Source organism: Notolepis coatsorum, assembly GCF_963971535.1.
Source record: "Notolepis coatsorum genome assembly, chromosome: 1".
Lineage (NCBI taxonomy): Eukaryota > Metazoa > Chordata > Actinopteri > Aulopiformes > Paralepididae > Notolepis > Notolepis coatsorum.
In genome coordinates this window covers 60,663,822-60,683,821 of record NC_140165.1, presented here as the reverse complement: position 1 = coordinate 60,683,821, position 20,000 = coordinate 60,663,822, and the positions used below count along the sequence as shown (strand labels likewise).

Below are 20,000 nucleotides of genomic sequence, written 5' to 3'. Positions count from 1 at the left end.
TAGAGCTCCATTATAACTTTAGTCAGTGCCATGGTTTCTCCATAGAGCTCCATTATACTTTTAGTCGGGAGTGTCATGGTTTCTCCATAGAGCTCCATTATACCTTTAGTCAGTGCCATGGTTTCTCCATAGAGCTCCATTATACTTTTAGTCAGGAGTGTCATGGTTTATCCATAGAGCTCCATTATACCTTTAGTCAGTGCCATGGTTTTTCCATAGAGCTCCATTATACTTTTAGTCAGGGGAGTGTCATGGTTTCTCCATAGAGCTCCATTATATGTGTAGTCAGGGAAGTGCCATGGTTTCTATTTGTACATGTAAGAGTCACAGTGATGTGTATAATTTATGTATATGTACATAATTCCTGTTGGAACTATTTCATCATTCTGTTACATAAACACAACGTCTCATGGCGGGAGGTTTAGAAAAATGATAATGAAATGCTGCTAATATCAAGACAATTATGAAACAATGGGAAATAAATCTTTAAAATAGATGGAAAGTGAAGTTTCTTGAAACCAGTCACATCATCAGCCAAATAAGAAAAACATATTGATTTACATGATCAGTACAGTGAGATTTATTTTTATTTAACCTTTATTTATCCAGGCAAGCAATTAGGAACACATTTTTATACAAAAGCAGCCTGTCCAAAAAGCAAAGGCCTTTTGTGGGAAGGGGGGGGGTGGGAGGCTGTAACAAAAACAAGGTTATGTCCATGCATACAAGTAAATAAAATACAAAATGACAGTAGCAATAGTATACAAGGACAACAATAAATAAGGGAGAGAAGGAAAGGGAGAGAGGGAAAAAGAGAAAGGAAGAGTGAGAACCAGAGGGAGAGCGAGAACCAGAGGGAGAGAGAGAGAAGAAAGGGGGAGAGGGAGGGAGGGAGGTGAGGTGGCTTAGGGGGAGGAGAGAATAGTCTGAGGGCTATGCGTGCGATTGGGAGGCAGTCAGCAGGTGCAACCAGTCGGTTAAGATCTGTTGCAGATTTTGTTTAAAAGCGGTGAGCGATGTGAGGGCAGATAACTGAACTTAAAGGGGCACTTCACTAAAAAAACAATACTTTGACAGTTATTGAGAGTGAATTAGTTTGAATATTGCCACCAGTGATGTCATCAGGGACATTGGATCCTTGTGTTGTGTTAATTACAGCTCAGTGAAATGATGTGGATGAAAAAATAGCAACACCTTGTCTTATAGGGACTGTTACCTTATCATTTCACTGAGCTGTAATTAACACAACACCTTGTCTTATAGGGACTGTTACCTTATCATTTCATTAAGCTGTAATTAACACAACACCTTGTCTTATAGGGACTGTTACATTATCATTTCATTGAGCTGTAATTAACACAACACCTTGTCTTATAGGGACTGTTACCTTATCATTTCATTAAGCTGTAATTAACACAACACCTTGTCTTATAGGGACTGTTACCTTATCATTTCATTGAGCTGTAATTAACACAACACCTTGTCTTATAGGGACTGTTACCTTATCATTTCATTAAGCTGTAATTAACACAACACCTTGTCTTATAGGGACTGTTACCTTATAATTTCATTAAGCTGTAATTAACACAACACCTTGTCTTATAGGGACTGTTACCTTATCATTTCATTAAGCTGTAATTAACACAACACAAGGATTAAATGTCTCTGATGGAGGCGGAGTCAGTCTTCCAGCCGACAGTAGATTTCCAGCCAATCAGGAGAGATGTCCTCCTATGAACAGTGTTCCAAACTCCTCCTCCAGCTGTGCCGACTGGCGGTCTGACAGCGGACAGGAAGTGATGTCATCGGCCGCGTTGTTCCCTCCCAGTGTCCTCCACCAGGGCAGCCGGCCCGCCTGCAGCATTGCATTGTGGGATTGTCGGGCTCTTGCGGCCACGGGGCCAGAGCGACTCCGGAAGAGATGGATGTCTGTTGCCGTGGCAGCAGAGAGGGAGGGGGCATCTGGGGGGGGGCAGACAAGATGTAGGGTATGAAACTAAGTGTGAGTGTGTGAGTGAGTGAGAGAGTGAGAGAGTGAGTGAGTGAGTGAGTGAGAGAGTGAGAGAGTGAGAGAGTGAGAGAGTGAGTGAGTGAGTGAGTGAGTGAGTGAGTGAGTGAGTGAGTGAGTGAGTTAGCGAGCGTGCGTGCGTGCGAGCGAGCGTGCGTGCGAGCGTGCGTGCGTGTCTTACTGCTGAGCAGCTCCAGGTCAGTGTTCACCAGGGCCAGCAGGGCCAGTGTGTGGGTCTGGTTTCTCCGCTCTTCTTCTCTGGTCTGGAGGTGTTGAAATAATAGCCCCTGGGTCCTGTCATGGAGCTCTCTGCTGCCCCCCTCTGTCACTATGGAGGACTGCAGAGAGAGAGAGAGAAAGAGAGAGAGAGAGAAGGTATGCTCAGCAGTTTTCTGTTGTAGATGTTAGAAGGTTTGCCTGCATGTTATGGTGGATTAACACTTGCTGCCCTCTGAAGCTTCCTGGTTCACTCAGAACCAAACCAGAACTCTGAAGCTTCCTGGTTCACTCAGAATCAAACCAGAACTCTGAAGCTTCCTGATTCACTCACAACCAAGCCAGAACTCTGAAGCTTCCTGGTTCACTCAGAATCAAACCAGAACTCTGAAGCTTCCTGGTTCGCGTGTAGCTTATTCCCAGCGGAAGAGTGCGTTGCGTTTCTCTGATTGCCATGTGACCGCGGCAGCACGAGAGAGCGGCAGTGCGGAAATAGGCTGCATCCTCCACGTCAAGAAAGACAGACAGGCATTCTCTGTGACAAACCCTAACCTTAACCAACTCAGAAATAATGCCTAACCTTAACCCTCCCTAACCTTAACTTAACCCTAACCTTAACCAACTCCGAAATAATGCCTAACCTTAACCCTCCCTAACCTTAACTTAACCCTAACCAACTCCGAAATAATGCCTAACCTTAACTTAACCCTAACCTTAACCAACTCCTAAAGAATGCCTAAACTTAACCAGCGGAAGAATGCACGTTTATAGCGAGAGATGATAAACGTAAAAAAAGAAGAAAAAAAATTGAAGTGATTCGAACTTGTGACAAACCGCACCGCAGGCTCCACAGCACGGCGGCATACCAGTTGAGCTAAGCGTCGAATGGAAAACATCTGGGATTACGGCTACATAATGCTGCGCTGCCACGGGGCGTGTCGCAGCCAATCAGGGAAAACGCGGAAGCACTCGGCAGCACTCTTCCGCTGGGAATAAAGGATAGGCTCCTGGTTCACTCAGAACCAAACCAGAACTCTGAAGCTTCCTGATTCACTCACAACCAAGCCAGAACTCTGACCACAGAACTCAAAGAGTGAGCTAACGGCACTGCATCAACATCAACTAGACTACTACTACTAGCAAGTATTTCATACCACGTAACGTCCAAAAGTCCAGGGCCCTCATTTATCAATGGTGCGTACGCACAGATATGTGTGTAACCCGTGCGTACGATCATGTCTAAGCAAAGTGTGGGATTTATCAATTTGAACGTGTGCTTGACTTTGTGCGTATATTTACGCACAGCTCCGACCGTACGTACCTGACGCCCGGTGGTAGAATATTATTATTGCAACGCGGAAATAAGCTTCCGTGCATTAGTTTCAACACTGGCGTGTTCTGTATGACCCCCCGTAATTCATTATAGTTCATTGTAAAATAGCGACAGTAGTGTAATTATTGTCAAACCCTATAAATATAGCATTTGGAATAGGTCTTTCTTTCCGAATGAATGCAGCATGGTTTATATATAGGGTTATCGGAATATACGGGGTGCAATGACTGGGCTCCACGGGGAACTGTTTTCAGAGATAGCAGATAGGAATGAATGAATGAATGAGGGGCAGTCTAATTGCCGAGAGAACATAATATTAACTAGAGTCCGCTATACCCTGGGGTCTTTCTTTGGCCACCGGCACAGTCCATCGTGATATTGGAGATGGATCGAGCAATAGACTGTTACTGTACCAGTACCACCCATAGCTGTCAAAGCTCCATCACAAATGCAGTTATGTGAATAGAAAGTTTTTTTTTTATTTAACGGGAAAGTGGCCAAGCCACAGTCGACATTCTACTTATGGTAGAATTTAGAGTGTTAGATCCTATGGTATACATAGGAATGTTAAGGATAATTGGATCATTCTGGGATATCCGGTGGTGCAAGGGAGGGAGTCATACGCAAAGGTTGTGTTCATGGAACACAATCCTGTACGACTCTCGGTGGGAGGGAAGGGAAGGGGATTTTTATTTGTATATATGTATGTTTTTAAGCTCGGCTCTCAACGGGACCTCACTAGTGGGATGTATATCTATTATTGCCTCGCACTCCAGAAGCATTACCAAAAATTACACTACAACATGTATAGATTATGGCTAGTTTGAATATAATGATATGGAACACCGGGGGAATAAATAACTAACTCAAACGCAAAAGCGTGCTCACACTGATGAAAAAAGAACATGTGGACATTGCTCTGCTAAGCGAAACGCACATTCTAGAGAAAGACATAGATAAATTAGCGGACAACACATATCATAATATTAGTCACTCTTCTATTGGTACGAGAACTCGGGTGTAGCCATAGTCGTTAAACGTAAGTTGAATATTGTACTAAAGGGAGTATGGTCTGATGTAGAAGGTCGGATAACTATAGCTAAGATTGTACATAAGAACAGGAAAATAGCGTTGGTAGCGGTATACGCCCCAAATTTGTACGAAGAGGATTTCTTCACTACACTAACCAATGCAATGTTAGACATTCCCGATTACTCATTTATAATAGGTGCGGATTTTAATGCCATCTGGAACCCAAGGATGGACAAATCTTACCTCGCCTTTTCCAGCAAACAAAAGAATTCATCTAAGGCATTAAAGGATTGGTCGAAGATTACAGGTGTAAATGACTTATGGCGATTACTTAATCCCACGACCCGAAAGTACTCTTGTCGATCTGCGAGACATAATACATTATCCAGAATAGATTATGTCTTTGCATCACAGAGACTATTTGATAATTATGAAGTGGAAATGATACCCAACGCACTATCAGATCACTGTTATTTACTCCTTAAAGGTACATTTGGTATACTATCCTCCCGAGCCCCAAGATGGCGATTTAACTCGATGCTGCTTAATAACAAGGAATTCATTACACAACTCAAAGAAGCTCTTATAGTATTCCAACGGGAGAATGCAAACTCGGTGCAAGACCCCAGAATATTATGGATGTCGGTAAAGGGAATGATCAAAGATTTCACGGATAGCTTTTCCTCCAAAATGCGCAAGAATCAATGCACAAAACTGGCTGAGCTGGAAACGCTTTACTCAACGTTATTTAATTCTCTAAAATACAACAACTCAACTCGACTAGAGAATCAAGTTAACGTACTAAAAATAGAGATCAATGCCATATACAGACAACAATCGGAAATACAAATACGCAGCACAAGACAACAGCAGTACTCCCAAGGTTCTAAACCTAGTCACCTATTAGCCATGCGATTAAGAATTAATGCAAAATTTGCAGATATAACTACCATTAGAGCACAACAAGTACTTGAAACAGACCCTGTAAAAATAAACGATACATTCAAAGAATTCTACTCCGACTTATATAAATCAGAAACGACCTTCGATCAAAACAAAATGGACACATATCTTAATCAAATTATTCTCCCTAAACTTTCAGAGGATGACGCTAAACAGTTAGAAACACCGATCACACTAGAGGAACTCAAGAAGGCCATAACCGCAATGCAAAGTGGTAAGGCTCCTGGAAGAGACGGTATCCCATCAGAAATGTACCTTTCTTGTTGGGACATAATTGGACCCTTATTACTAAATATGATCTTATACTCAGTCAAGGAGGGGGACTTCCATAAGAATGACAATATTGCACTCATAACAGTCCTCCTTAAAAAAGACAAAGACCCCAACGAGTGCGGTAGTTATAGACCTTTAAGCCTCCTCGTAACCGATATCAAACTGTACTCCAAGGTATTAGCCATCAGATTACAAAAGCATATGACGTCTTTAGTTCACCCGGACCAAACTGGCTTCATAAGAGGCCGCCTGATCACTGATAACATAAGACGAATACTGCACGTACTAGATGCCGACAAGGATGACACCATACCTAAGGCGATGCTGTCCCTGGATGCTATGAAAGCCTTTGACAGGCTGGAATGGTCGTATCTATGGGCAGTATTAGAAAGGATGGGGTTAGGAAAAGGATTCATTGATATGATTAAAGTATTATACAAAGACCCATCGGCCATGATTACAACAGGCACAATCATCTCCAAAATCTTTCCGGTATCACGCTCTGCCAGACAGGGTTGCCCTCTTAGTCCCGGACTATTCAATCTATCATTAGAGCCTTTAGCACAATATATAAGACAATCCCAATCCATAGAACCAATCGTAATCAAGGGCACACAACAAAAAATTAGTTTATATGCGGACGACGTAATATTGTTCATGCAAAACCCCAACACCACATTGCCTCATCTGCTCAAGTTGATTGAGAACTTTGGTGATTTATCGGGATTTAAGATAAATTGGCCGAAGTCGGCTTTCCTTCCACTTAACACCCCTGCAAAAAAAGATATAACCCTCCCAGGAGAGATACCGATGGTAAAACATTTTAGATGCTTGGGAGTGGAAATATTCCCCACCATAAGACAAACGGTGAAGCACAATTACACAAAAATCCAAAACAAAATCAAAGACGACCTTGATAGATGGGCAAAACTTAAAAACACAGTACAAGCACGGATATCAATAGTTAAGATGGATGTACTACCTAGAATCAACTTCTTCAGTTCAATGCTACCGTTACCCCCTCCAGAGGGTTACTGGAAAAGATTACACTCCTCCACATACAAATTTATTTGGAATAACAAACCACCACGTATAAAAAGATCCACCGCACAGAGAAATAAAGCAGATGGTGGCATGGCATTTCCAGATTTTTTCCAATATTTTAAGGCGTACACATTAAGACCATTGACAACATGGTTTGACCCCCAAACATTAGTATCCTGGAGAAAATTAGAAGAAAACATAGTAGCCCCACATAGACTGAAGGACATAGCATACACTAAACTACCAATCAAGCACTGTGAACGGAAATTTGGCCCCATAATTACTCATGCGATCCGGATATGGCGTGAATCACAAAAAAAAAATCCTAACCCACATAAATGGCACAATCATACTCCCTTATTCAATAACAATGCACTCTTAATTGAAAAACGACCTATAAGATTCCCTATATGGGAAGAGCAAGGCATACACTCATTAGGGGATGTTTTTAACAAACAGGGTTTTTGTAGTGATAAAGAAATACGCAAAAAATTGAATCTCACCAAGTCCACATGGCTTTTTTACATACAGTTACAGCTATGTTTGAAGTCTCACGGTGTTCCATTAGACATACCAATTGAACACCACAGATACCACAAATTCTTCTATGAAAGAGAGACATCGAGAGGTTTTGTTTCAGATTTTTATCATCAATTACTAACGTCCTCGTATGAAACCCTCCAACTAGACTCTGTCTGGAGGAGGGATATACCAGACCTGGAAAATGACTTTGATTGGCAAGGAGCCTGGGCAAATGTCCGACTTACATCAAGGAACCCGGATCATCAACAAATCAATCTTAACTATATTCACAGGACATACTTGACTCCTATAAGACTGTGCAGAATGGGGCTTAAACAAGACTCCAAATGCTCCCAATGTACAAATGGGGACGAAGGGACATTTATGCACATGTATTGGGACTGCCCACCAGTTAAGGCATTCTGGAAAGATGTGACCCAACAACTATCAAAACTTGTATCTTGGAATATACCTGTACACCCCTCGGTATTACTATTGAATGATGTTTTTGAGTTTGCAGTAAATCCACAGCTAAAGAGATTGGTTTTATCGGGTATCACAGTAGCTAAAAAGCTGATCGCATCACGCTGGTTTCAACCGGAAAAAATTTGCCGGAAAGTTTGGTTTCTTACATATCTCGATGTGATTTATCAAGAAATATCTACAGCAAGAATTCTGGGTCTCAATGAATCCAAAATGTCAATGTGGTTAGAAGTGGTGGAGAGAATAAAAGCTAGCTTATAGTGGTAGTGTCTGGTTAGGTGCGAGGGATAGTGGAGGTACTTCCCAAGGTGGGGTCCGGGAGGGGGGGGGTTCGAGCTGGAGCATATGTGTGTAGGTTTTTAGATAACAGGTATTAGGGGTATATCTTATATAAGACAATTAACTAAAATGTGATCTCATTGGATGTGCTCTGACAATTAATGCTTGTATATCTTATCATGTGTTGTCATGTTTGTTTAAAAAATAATAAAAAAATAAAATACAAGAAAGGTTCCTGTATATGCTCTTGTATTATTGTTTATATAGGCTACCTAATACCGACATCATAGATTGTATGCCTCTACAAATCATATGCAGGTAGAAAATTGACAGAAAATCCATCGCGATTTGGAATTAAATGGACGGAGAACTTTAATCCCTGGGTATTAATCGAACGAAACGAAGAAAAGGCATATTCCAGCATGATTATTAATGACACCAATGGATATAACTGTGTTTATCAGTTTGTTCACGGACAGGGGATGGACACAGGTTCTATCTCCCTTATATTATGTGTGTGCCCTTTTATTGGCACTTCTTGTATGGTTTGTTATGTGTTTTGTGTGTATTTCCCCTTGTTGGTGCAGACCATTGATAACTTCAACATATATTCAGTATTTTCCTTTTTATCCAACCTTTTCAACAAGCTAAAGCGCAGTATAATTTTTGATGGCCACAATTAACATGATTAGTTGGAATGTAAACGGGGTTTCAAATAAAACAGAGATATAAAGTCATTAGTCATTTGAAATCCCTGGACTGTGATGTTGAGATGTTGCAGGAGACACATTTGAAGGATGAGGACTCTATTAAGTTGAGACAGAGATGGGTAGGCCAGGCCTACTCAGCACCAGGTACCGGGGCATCTAGGGGCGTCAGTATTTTAATAGCAAAACGACTGACGTTTAGACTATCTCAAAAAATTATTGACAAGGATGGCAGGTTTATCATTCTATCAGGTTTTTTACAAAATACTAAATGCACGTTAGTAAATGTCTATGCACCCAATATTGGTCAGGCCGAATTTCTATCCAAATTGAGTGTGGCATTATCTCATTTTGCGGCAGACCATATTTATTTAGGAGGTGATCACAACCTAGTTAGTGACCCGGCAGTGGATAGATCGGGCCACCCACTCATATCAGATGGTGCATTGTCAGCAGCGCTCAATGAGTTGCAGGTATCTCTGGCTTTGACAGACATATGGCGGGTAGTAAACTCTCTTGCCCGAAAATATACTTTCTATTCACACGCTCATAATTCGTATTCAATGATTGATTACTTTCTTTTTTCACAATGTACAGTTGAGAATGTGATAGAGTGCAACATCCATAATATTATAATCTCAGATCATGCCCCCATGTCAGTGCGCTTAGCTCTCTCTGTAAACAATCACAAAAGTAAACAATGGAGATTTAACAACTCTTTGTTAAAAGATCAAGAGTTTGTATCTTTGATAAATGAGAGAATAACTGAATTTATAAATATTAATCAAAAATCTGTCCCTTCAATACAAATGGTGTGGGAAGCATTCAAAGCAACTTGCAGAGGGTGGATTATTAGCTATTCTACAGCCAGAAAGAAGAAAATGATAATGAAGAAAAACAACTTAATATTAGAACTTAAGGCCGTAGAAACACAACACATGCTTAACCCTGGAAATATACAAGTGAAAAATACTATGTTGATTCTTAAGACAGAGTTGCAATCAATTATACATGAGGAGACAGCGTTTGCTCTTTTCAGACTCAGTAGGAAATATTTTTAATCAGGAGATAAAGCCGGTAAGATGCTAGCACTAAGATTAAAACAATTAGAAAATCGCCAATCAATACCATTTATATGTGATAGTACAGGTGCAGTTATTTATGAACAAACAGAAATGAATAAAGCTTTCAGTGATTTTTATAGTAAACTCTATCAGTCAGAAGGATCTAAAAAACAGGAAGACATGGATCTATTTTTTAAGGACATATCCTTACCCACATTACAAGAGGTAGAAAGGGAGCATTTAGAGGGTCCTATCAGAGAATCAGAAATCATATCTGCCATGAACCTCCTTTCAACAGGGAAAGCACCAGGGAATGATGGATACACCTTAGAGTTTTACAAACAGTTTCAACACAGGCTAACCCCACTGCTTACACTAGTATTCAATGACATAATAGTTCATCAATCCATGCCTCAGAGTATGTGCCAGGCTACTATCTCTTTGTTACCTAAACCTGATAAAGATCACTCACAAATGGGTAATTATCGTCCCTTAAGTTTATTGAACAGCGATTATAAGCTATTTGCTAAGATCCTGGCCATGCGCATAGAGACAGTCATGCCTTCACTGATCCACCTTGATCAAGTAGGGTTTATTAAAGGCCGCCACGTATCTAATAATATGAGGAGACTATTTCATGTCATGTCAAAAGCGGGCAACCTACAACAACCAGCGGTAGCTTTATCCTTGGATGCTGAGAAAGCTTTCGACAGAATAGAATGGCACTATCTGTTTTATGTTCTTACCAGATTCGGTTTTGGACCCACGGTCATACATTGGGTGATGGCGCTCTACAACAAACCACTAGCTTCAATTAAAACAAATGGCATTATATCTCAACCGTTTCAGCTATTCAGGTCCACGCGACAGGGTTGTCCGGTTTCTCCATCACTCTTCATCCTCGCCCTCGAACCGCTGGCATGTGCCATACGAGCAGAGGAGAAAATCACGGGCATCAATATTGGGGGGCATGACTTTAAAGCTAATCTGTATGCAGATGATGTACTATTAACACTAACACAACCCTGTCAATCAATCCCACAGGTGATGAAGCTGATTAAAACATTTGGGGAGTTTTCAGGATATAAGGTGAACTTTAATAAGAGTGAAGCTATTCCTCTGAATAACCTGACCCATCCTTCACATATTGGTTCTGCCCCCTTACAGTGGAGATCACAAGGTATGAGATACCTCGGAATAAACATCCGGACACCTATAGACACGATTTTTGATTCTAATGGTCCACACCTCTTGAAGACAATTAGGGAGGATATTAAGAGATGGACAGTGTTACCCATTTCATTATGGGGTAGAGCAGAGATAATAAAAATGAATATTTTACCTAGAATATAATTTCTAATATCAGCTGTTCCACTCAAATTCCCCTCGTATTGGTTTAAAGAGATAAATAAGCTATTTACAGGTTTCTTATGGAGGGAGAAGACACCTAGAATCAGCTACAAGAAATTGATGAGACCAAGAAATAGCGGTGGACTTAGTATTCCGGATGTTTACTCATACTATCTCTCTTATAATGCCAGATTCCCCTTGTCATGGGGTTACATATGCAAGACCGAAATAGGCAGTTGGAAATGGATTGAGGAGAATATTTTATCAGAACTTAGTAAGACGGTATCCTTGGTATCATTATGGTTTCACCCCAAACCTAACTTTAAAATGGATAACCCGATAATAAGATTTTCATGTGAGATAATCAAAACCCTACAGAAACGGCTAGCCTTCAAAGGGATCTCTTTACCTTCATGCCCCATATGGTCTAACCCCCTGTTAATGGCTGGGGGCAGCACACTAGTAAATACTTCATGGCAGGGTAAAGGAATACATCAACTAGGACAGATTGTGAAGGATGGAGAGACGATACCTTTTAATGAATTGAAAGATCTGTATAATTTAAGAGATAGTGAATTCATGTTGTACTTTCAGTTGAGATCTGTAGTAAGATCAATATCCATGAAAAATAGAGATATGGGGATACATAAGGATTTGGATGACAGACTAAGAAGGATCGCTTCAGAAAGGAGGTCAGTATCTAAGATCTATAGGTTACTGTCACTTAGCTCATCAGATGGCCTGGCCTCCATTAAACAGCAGTGGGAGAGGGATTTGAAGGTCTCCTTGACTGCTCCACAATGGGAGACGGTTTTAAAAAATACAACAACATCATCAAAATGTGTAAGATATAAAATGATACAATTAAAGGTAGTTCATCGAGCCTATATTACACCATGTAAAATAAAAAAAATTGATCAAGCCATCTCAGATTTGTGCTGGCATGGATGTGGGGAGGTAGGAACACTCATCCACATGTTGTGGCATTGCCCCACAGTGAAGAGTTTTTGGCACAAGGTCATTTTAAGACTATCCTCTATTCTCAGTGTTAAGATACCCTTATGTCAAAAAGTCTGCCTCTTGGGCATAGGGGTAGTTGGTATACAATCAGCACTTACGCAACGCATCATTACACTAGCACATATGTCAGTTAAGCGTACTATCATGATGAACTGGAAGATCCAAAAGCCAAATTGTTTCTGCATGGACACCTGGATGAGGGATTTCATGGACCTATTGTCAATGGAACGAGCAGCCTCAACGCTCGCTGAACATGACCCTGGAGAGGACGGTCCCTGGATCTATATAAGGACATATTTGGAGAATACTTATGACTGAAAGCAGGAGTGTTTGATCTGCACCCCCCCCCCCATTTTGTTAGTATGTTTTGTCTGTATTGTACCGTTTGTGAGTTTTGTTTTGTCTGTATTGTACTGTATTGTATTGTTTATTGTTTGTGAGTTTAGCATTACATGTATTGTACTGTTTGTGAGTTTAGTTGTCTGTATTGTACTGTATTTATGTTGAGCTGTTTTGTGTTTCAAACTATTAATAAAAAAGAAAAAAAAAGAAAAAATGACACCAATGGCAAACAGTGGTTAACGGTCTTTATTAGTGTTTGCGCTGCCCAGGCAGCAATGGTCTTTAGGAAGTTAATAGATATCATATCCGACTGTTTCCGACATCACCGTGTACACGTCTGTCAGCCTGTCGTGTATTTCTCCCAGGCGTTCGCTCCGCTTAGTCCACTTTTCCACATTTCATGGGGGTGTTCCATTACCATATATGGTTAATTACGGGCGGTGCTATATGCAAATACTTAAAACCGTGCACGAGCGCAGAGCGTAGAACAAATGGTATTTATCAACACAGAGTGTGCGTACAACCTGTGCACGCACGGTTGATAAATCCTGATTTTTCTGTACGTACACACATTCTAAATTCTGTGCTTAACACATTCCCTGCCACGCTTATATCCATCAATGTTTGATCACTGCCACCAGTCTAAGCCTATGGAGATGTTTACCTTCTTTGCAGGGCTATAACTTTTTTAATTGTATTGCTAAATTGACATTACTATGGCCCATTCAACATCGATTATCTATCGTTCAGGATGTAGGAACGTTTTACTTTTTCATTCACAGGTTCAAACGAAAATACTGCCTAGAATATAAATATGTTTTTATCGTTTTCTGCAGTAATTTCTAGGATGTGAGATATATAGGCATAAACGCATATATAGATTATCAAATGCCGTTTGTTGGCGTTACACGCTATATTAAAAATGTCAACTGTACATGATCCTAAACGTTATGACTGATCATGCGCGGGTGAACAGGGGGGGGGGGGGTCGTTTATAATTCCGTGATCGTCGGTAAATGCTTTATGTAGTATGGGTGATATATTGATCGGAGCAGTTTGCATGGATAATAATAAACAAACAGGCTGAAAGTAACATCAGCCTCCTCTTACCGTTGGGCGATGAGACTGGAGCAAAAAGATCCCAGTTATTTGATGGGGATCGAGTCAATTATTGAGTTATGGCAGCGATCCATATCCACGGTGTGTGGCTAGAGTCCTGCAACGATATGCGAGTGGCCGGACGCATTTCGGAGACGCACTGAGATCCAACCGGCCATTTCCGGTTTGGCAACTCGCTGATCATCCACCAGGGGGCAGTATTGAAGCATTGCAGAGTTGTGCCGAGTCTCACTGCATCAGACCAGGCTCCGTGAGGGAAATATGAATACCATGGCGAAAAAATGAAATATGATCTCTCATTGACGGTACACAGTGTGAGAAAAGCATTTATGCAGGTGAACACCAGGAAGGCGGCTGGCCCAGATGGAATAACAGGACGCATACTTAAGTCCTGTGCTAACCAGCTAGCCCCTGTGTTCACCACCATATTTAATCGATCCCTGAAGGAGTCAGTGGTCCCTGCCTGCTTCAAGATGTCTACCATTATCCCGGTACCAAAGAAACCCTCCCCAGCAGGTCTCAATGACTACAGACCGGTGGCACTCACCTCTGTGGCCATGAAATGTTTCGAGAGGCTGGTCAAGGATCACATTTGTGCCTCCCTCCCCAGTGATATGGACCCTATGCAATTTGCATACAGGCCAAACAGGTCCACTGATGATGCGGTCTCCCAAGTACTGCACAGCACCCTCTCTCACCTGGACCGTCAGAAGGGGGGCTATGTGAGACTGTTGTTCATTGACTACAGCTCAGCGTTCAACACCATAGTCCCCACCAGACTGGTGGACAAGCTGATCGAGCTGGGTCTGAGCTCCGCTCTGAGCGCCTGGATACTGGACTTTCTGAGTGAAAGACCCCAGGCGGTCAGGGTGGGGGGTCAGACCTCCAACACCATCACCCTGAGCATCGGGTCCCCCCAGGGCTGTGTTCTGAGCCCCCTGCTGTACTCACTATACACACACGACTGTGTGGCCAAGTTCAGCTCCAACTCCATAGTGAAGTTTGCAGACGACACGGTGGTGGTGGGGCTGATCTCGGACAACGACGAGAAGGCCTACCGGGAGGAGGTTGAGGTACTGGAACGCTGGTGCCAGGACAACAGCCTGCTCCTGAACATTGGTAAAACCAAGGAGCTGATCGTGGATTATAGGAGAGGACAGCAGGAGACACACACACCACTGAGGATAAACGGGGCCACCGTGGACAGGGTGAGCAGCTTCAAGTACCTGGGGGTCCACATCTCAGAGGATCTGACATGGTCAACACACATAGACACAGTCGTAAAAAAGGCGAAGCAGCGCCTCTACCACCTGAGACAGTTAAGGAAGTTCAGAGTATCGGGGAGGATACTCCAGTCCTTCTACTCCGGAGCTGTAGAGAGCATCTTGACTGGAAACATCACTGCCTGGTATGGAAACAGCACGGCACAGGACAAGAAGGCCCTACAGAGAGTGGTGCGCTCTGCCGAGCGTACCACGGGTATTGCACTACCTCCCCTGCAGGTTCTATACAACAAGAGGTGCAAATCCAGAGCCTGCAGAATAATGAAAGACCCTCACCACCCCAATAACAGCCTGTTCCAGCTGCTGAGGTCAGGCCTGCGAACACCAGCTACTAGGACAGAGAGGCTTCGGCTCAGCTTCTTCCCCCAGGCCATCAGAGCCTTGAACAATGAACACTGAGGGTCACAGAACACTGAACTCTCCACACACAAGCACACATTAGCACGCACACGACACGCACGCTGTGCACGCTCGCACACTAGCAGCCACTTTAACATGAGAAAGCACTCACTCATGCTGCACACGCCCACACTTATGGCCACAAAGGAAAGGTCACTTTAAAAAAAGTATAGTAACAGTGTATTGCACTACCAAGGGACCTAGCATGTCCTTCATGCTCTGTAAATAACTATGTACAAATACCGTGATGTCCCACTATGTTACCTGTTTATTGCACAATGTTGTTTATTGGATTCCATTATATGTTGTACTACTGTATTGCACATCGTTGCGGGCAAGACCACCCGCATTTCATTGTATACTTGTATGCCGTGACAAATAAAACTCTTGACTTGACTTGACTTGAATAACGTCGTACGCCGTGGAATGGCAGAATTAGCATGAACTTGAATCACGTTGTACGGCGTTTTTGGCGCAGGATGTGTTAAGAACGAAAATAGAACACTTTCTAAGAATTGTTGATAAATGAGGGCCCAGACTATCCCTTTAAGGGAGGTTGCCGTGGTTACTTACAGGATGCAGGGCGACGTGTTCCTCAACCTGCCTCTTCAGCTCTGTCCTCCGCCTGTCTGTCAAACCCTTCTGACCAATCCAGGGGGAAGGGATGGGAGGGGCCTTCAGAGCCCTGCGTTTCTGCAGGAAGCGAATGACCTGAAGTGGGAGGGGCCAAGAATGACTGACAACTGATGACCTGAAGTGGGAGGGGCCAAGAATGACTGACAACTGATATGACTGAAGCAAACACAGTTGTGACATCTGTATCTGTCTCACCTAGTGTGTGTATATATAGTATATAAATACTGAACTCGTCTTTGTAGTATAGTAGCAGCTTTGTGTTGTCTTATTGTGTTTCTGTGTGTATATATATATTTTATATATTTGTTTTCTGGACAATTTTGGTTATTTATTTTATTTAATAAACATACATTTGCATAAAGCAAACATATCTGTGCACTGACATGTTGATAAGAGTATTAAACACTTGAAAATGATCCCTTTAAGGTACATTTTGAACAGATAAGAAATGTGCGATTAATATGTGATTAATCACAGTTAAATAAACAGTCGTGCGATTAATCGCGATTACATATTTTACTCGGTTGACAGCCCTAATATATATATATATATATATATATATAGTATATAAATACTGTACCAGTCTCTGCAGTACAGTAGCAGCTCTGTGTTGTCTCAGTGTGTATGTATATATATATATAGTATATAAATACCCGTCTCTGCAGTACAGTAGGAGCTCTGTGTTGTCTCAGTGTGTATATATATATATACAGTATAAATACCAGTCTCTGCAGTACAGTAGCAGCTGTGTTGTCTCAGTGTGTATATATATATATAGTATAAATACTGTACGTGTCTCTGCAGTACAGTGGCAGCTCTGTGTTGTCTCAGTGTGTTTGTACTGAAGTCTCTCCTCTGTCTGAATCCTCTCCAGACGCTCTGGATGACGACAGCAGCCTGGCGTTCACACTCTGCTAGGTAGCGCTGTACCTGGGCTACACACACACACACACACACACACACACACACGCACACACGCACACACGCACACACACGCGCGCACACGTGCATGCACACACAGACGCAGACACACACACAGACGCAGACACACACACAGACAGACACAGACACACACAGACGCACACACGCGCGCGCACGCACACGTGAACGCACACACACACAGACGCACACGCAGACACACACAGATTTTGAGGCATCATAACAGGGCAAACACAAGTGTAACCAATTTATTAATTAATTAATTCTGTTCCGTTACATTTAGGTTAGCTACAGCCAGTGAGCTCTCTATGTGTGTGTTTGTGTGTGTGTGTGTGTGTGTGTGTGTGTGTGTGTGTGTGTGTCTGTGTGTGTGTGTGTGTGTGTGTGTGTGTGTGTGTGTGTGTGTGTGTGTGTGTGTGTGTGTGTGTGTGTGTGTGTGTGTGTGTGTGTGTGTGTATTTTACCAGGAGGCAGTAGGCGCATCAGCTCTAGTTGTTTCTGATGGAACTCTCTCCTCGCTCTCTGTCGCCTCACACACACCTGACACACACACACACATACACACACCAGTAAGTTAACACAACAACAGTTCTGATCGAGCAATGTGATCGATGGCGACATGCACCATCTAGTGGTTTGATAAATACAAATGACAAATTCCCACGACGGCAGAGGATTCAGTAACAGACTGAACTGAGGATTCAGTAACAAGACAGTGATCTGAGGATTCAGTAACAATACTGTGATCTGAGGATTCAGTAACAAGACAGTGATCTGAGGATTCAGTAACAATACTGTGATCTGAGGATTCAGTAACAAGACAGTGATCTGAGGATTCAGTAACAAGACAGTGATCTGAGGATTCAGTAACAGACTGAGCTGAGGATTCAGTAACAAGACTGTGATCTGAGGATTCAGTAACAAGACTGAACTGAGGATTCAGTAACAAACTGAACTGAGGATTCAGTAACAAGACTGAACTGAGGATTCAGTAACAAGACTGTGATCTGAGGATTCAGTAACAAGACTGATCTGAGGATTCAGTAACAGACTGAACTGAGGATTCAGTAACAAGACTGATCTGAGGATTCAGTAACAGACTGAACTGAGGATTCAGTAACAAGACTAAACTGAGGATTCAGTAACAAGACTGAACTGAGGATTCAGTAACAAGACTGAACTGAGGATTCAGTAACAAGACTGAACTGAGGATTCAGTAACAAGACTGTGATCTGAGGATTCAGTAACAGACTGATCTGAGGATTCAGTAACAAGACTGATCTGAGGATTCAGTAACAAGACTGAATTGAGGATTCAGTAACAAGACTGAACTGAGGATTCAGTAACAAGACTGTGATCTGAGGATTCAGTAACAGACTGAGCTGAGGATTCAGTAACTGACTGAACTTAGGATTTAGTAACAAGACTGATCTGAGGATTCAGTAACAAGACCGATCTGATGATTCAGTAACAGACTGAACTGAGGATTCAGTAACAGACTGAACTGAGGATTTAGTAACAAGACTGATCTGAGGATTCAGTAACAAGACTGATCTGATGATTCAGTAACAGACTGAACTGAGGATTTAGTAACAAGACTGTGATCTGAGGATTCAGTAACAGACTGAACTGAGGATTCAGTAACAAGACTGATCTGAGGATTCAGTAACAGACTGAACTGAGGATTTAGTAACAAGACTGTGATCTGAGGATTCAGTAACAGACTGAACTGAGGATTCAGTAACAAGACTGATCTGAGGATTCAGTAACAGACTGATCTGAGGATTCAGTAACAGACTGAACTGAGGATTCAGTAACAAGACTGATCTGAGGATTCAGTAACAGACTGAACTGAGGATTCAGTAACAGACTGAACTGAGGATTCAGTAACAAGACTGTGATCTGAGGATTCAGTAACAGACTGAACTGAGGATTCAGTAACAAGACTGATCTGAGGATTCAGTAACAAGACTGATCTGAGGATTCAGTAACAAGACTGTGATCTGAGGATTCAGTAACAGACTGAACTGAGGATTCAGTAACAAGACTGATCTGAGGATTCAGTAACAGACTGAACTGAGGACTCAGTAACAGACTGAACTGAGGATTCAGTAACAAGACTGTGATCTGAGGATTCAGGCCATGTTTAGACGGAGAGAGTCTGAACAGAAACCGCAAAAGTCGTCTTGCGGTCTCACTTTAAATGTTGCGTTTAGACTAGTGTTTTGGGATGGAATTCTGCATGCAGACGAGGCTGTAAAGACTCGAGACGACGGAGCCCCGCTGTCACACGATTGGCGCAGATGTCACATGACCAGAAACGTCAGTGGCCAATCAGATCGCCTCAGGTCGTTGAGACAACCAGACGTGCTGTGAAGACCCGCCCTACTCTGCCTCTGATTCGCAGACTGTGGGTGGGGGAATGTGATTGGACCAAAGCAGAGTCACTCACAGACAGTGGCTCCAGTCACTAATAGTTGCGATAGCCGCGGGACAGATTCTTGTGTATTTAAAAGTACTGCCAATGTAGCCTTCAGGTGATCGCCATGGATAGAATCAGACATGCTTTGTTTACGCTTCTAGGCTACTGGCGTCTGGTGCATGCCTGTGATGTAAGCAGTACGCGACGAGAGCCTTGACAACCCTTTCGTCATAGTTTTATGCGGTTTGACAGTTTAGATGATAGCGCAAAGGTTTATCGTTTCTAGGAATTCCACCCAGGAAGGTGGTCTCACTTTTTTGCGGATTCTCCCCGCAAAAACGCCGTTGCCGTATAAACAAAAGGCACATCCGAAAAAGTATTTTTGCGGATTCACCTGCTAGCGTTTCCGTCTAAACAGGGCCTCAGTAACAGACTGATCTGAGGATTGAGAGCTGAACGGTGAGGCAGAGCAGCTCCACGTCTTTCCCACCAACATTATCTAACAACTGTCGCCTACCAAGATGTCTGCCGTGAGTGTGGAATGCAGGGGTCTAGGGCTGGGCAATT

At 42.5% G+C, this 20,000-nt stretch overlaps 1 protein-coding gene across 1 annotated transcript in view; it reads right to left on the bottom strand.

Annotated features, from left to right (window-relative positions):
• Positions 1-1,596: 1,596 nt before the first annotated feature.
• Positions 1,597-20,000, bottom strand: part of iqcb1 (IQ motif containing B1) — a 49,487-nt gene continuing 31,083 nt past the window's right edge. Inside the window, exons 10-14 of the mRNA XM_084318840.1 lie at positions 17,476-17,551; positions 16,866-17,008; positions 16,011-16,148; positions 2,190-2,346; positions 1,597-1,962 (exon numbers count right to left, since the gene is read on the bottom strand). Coding sequence (XP_084174966.1) covers positions 1,715-1,962; positions 2,190-2,346; positions 16,011-16,148; positions 16,866-17,008; positions 17,476-17,551 — 762 coding nt within the window. The 3' untranslated portion in view covers positions 1,597-1,714. The remainder of the gene's footprint in view (positions 1,963-2,189; positions 2,347-16,010; positions 16,149-16,865; positions 17,009-17,475; positions 17,552-20,000) is intronic.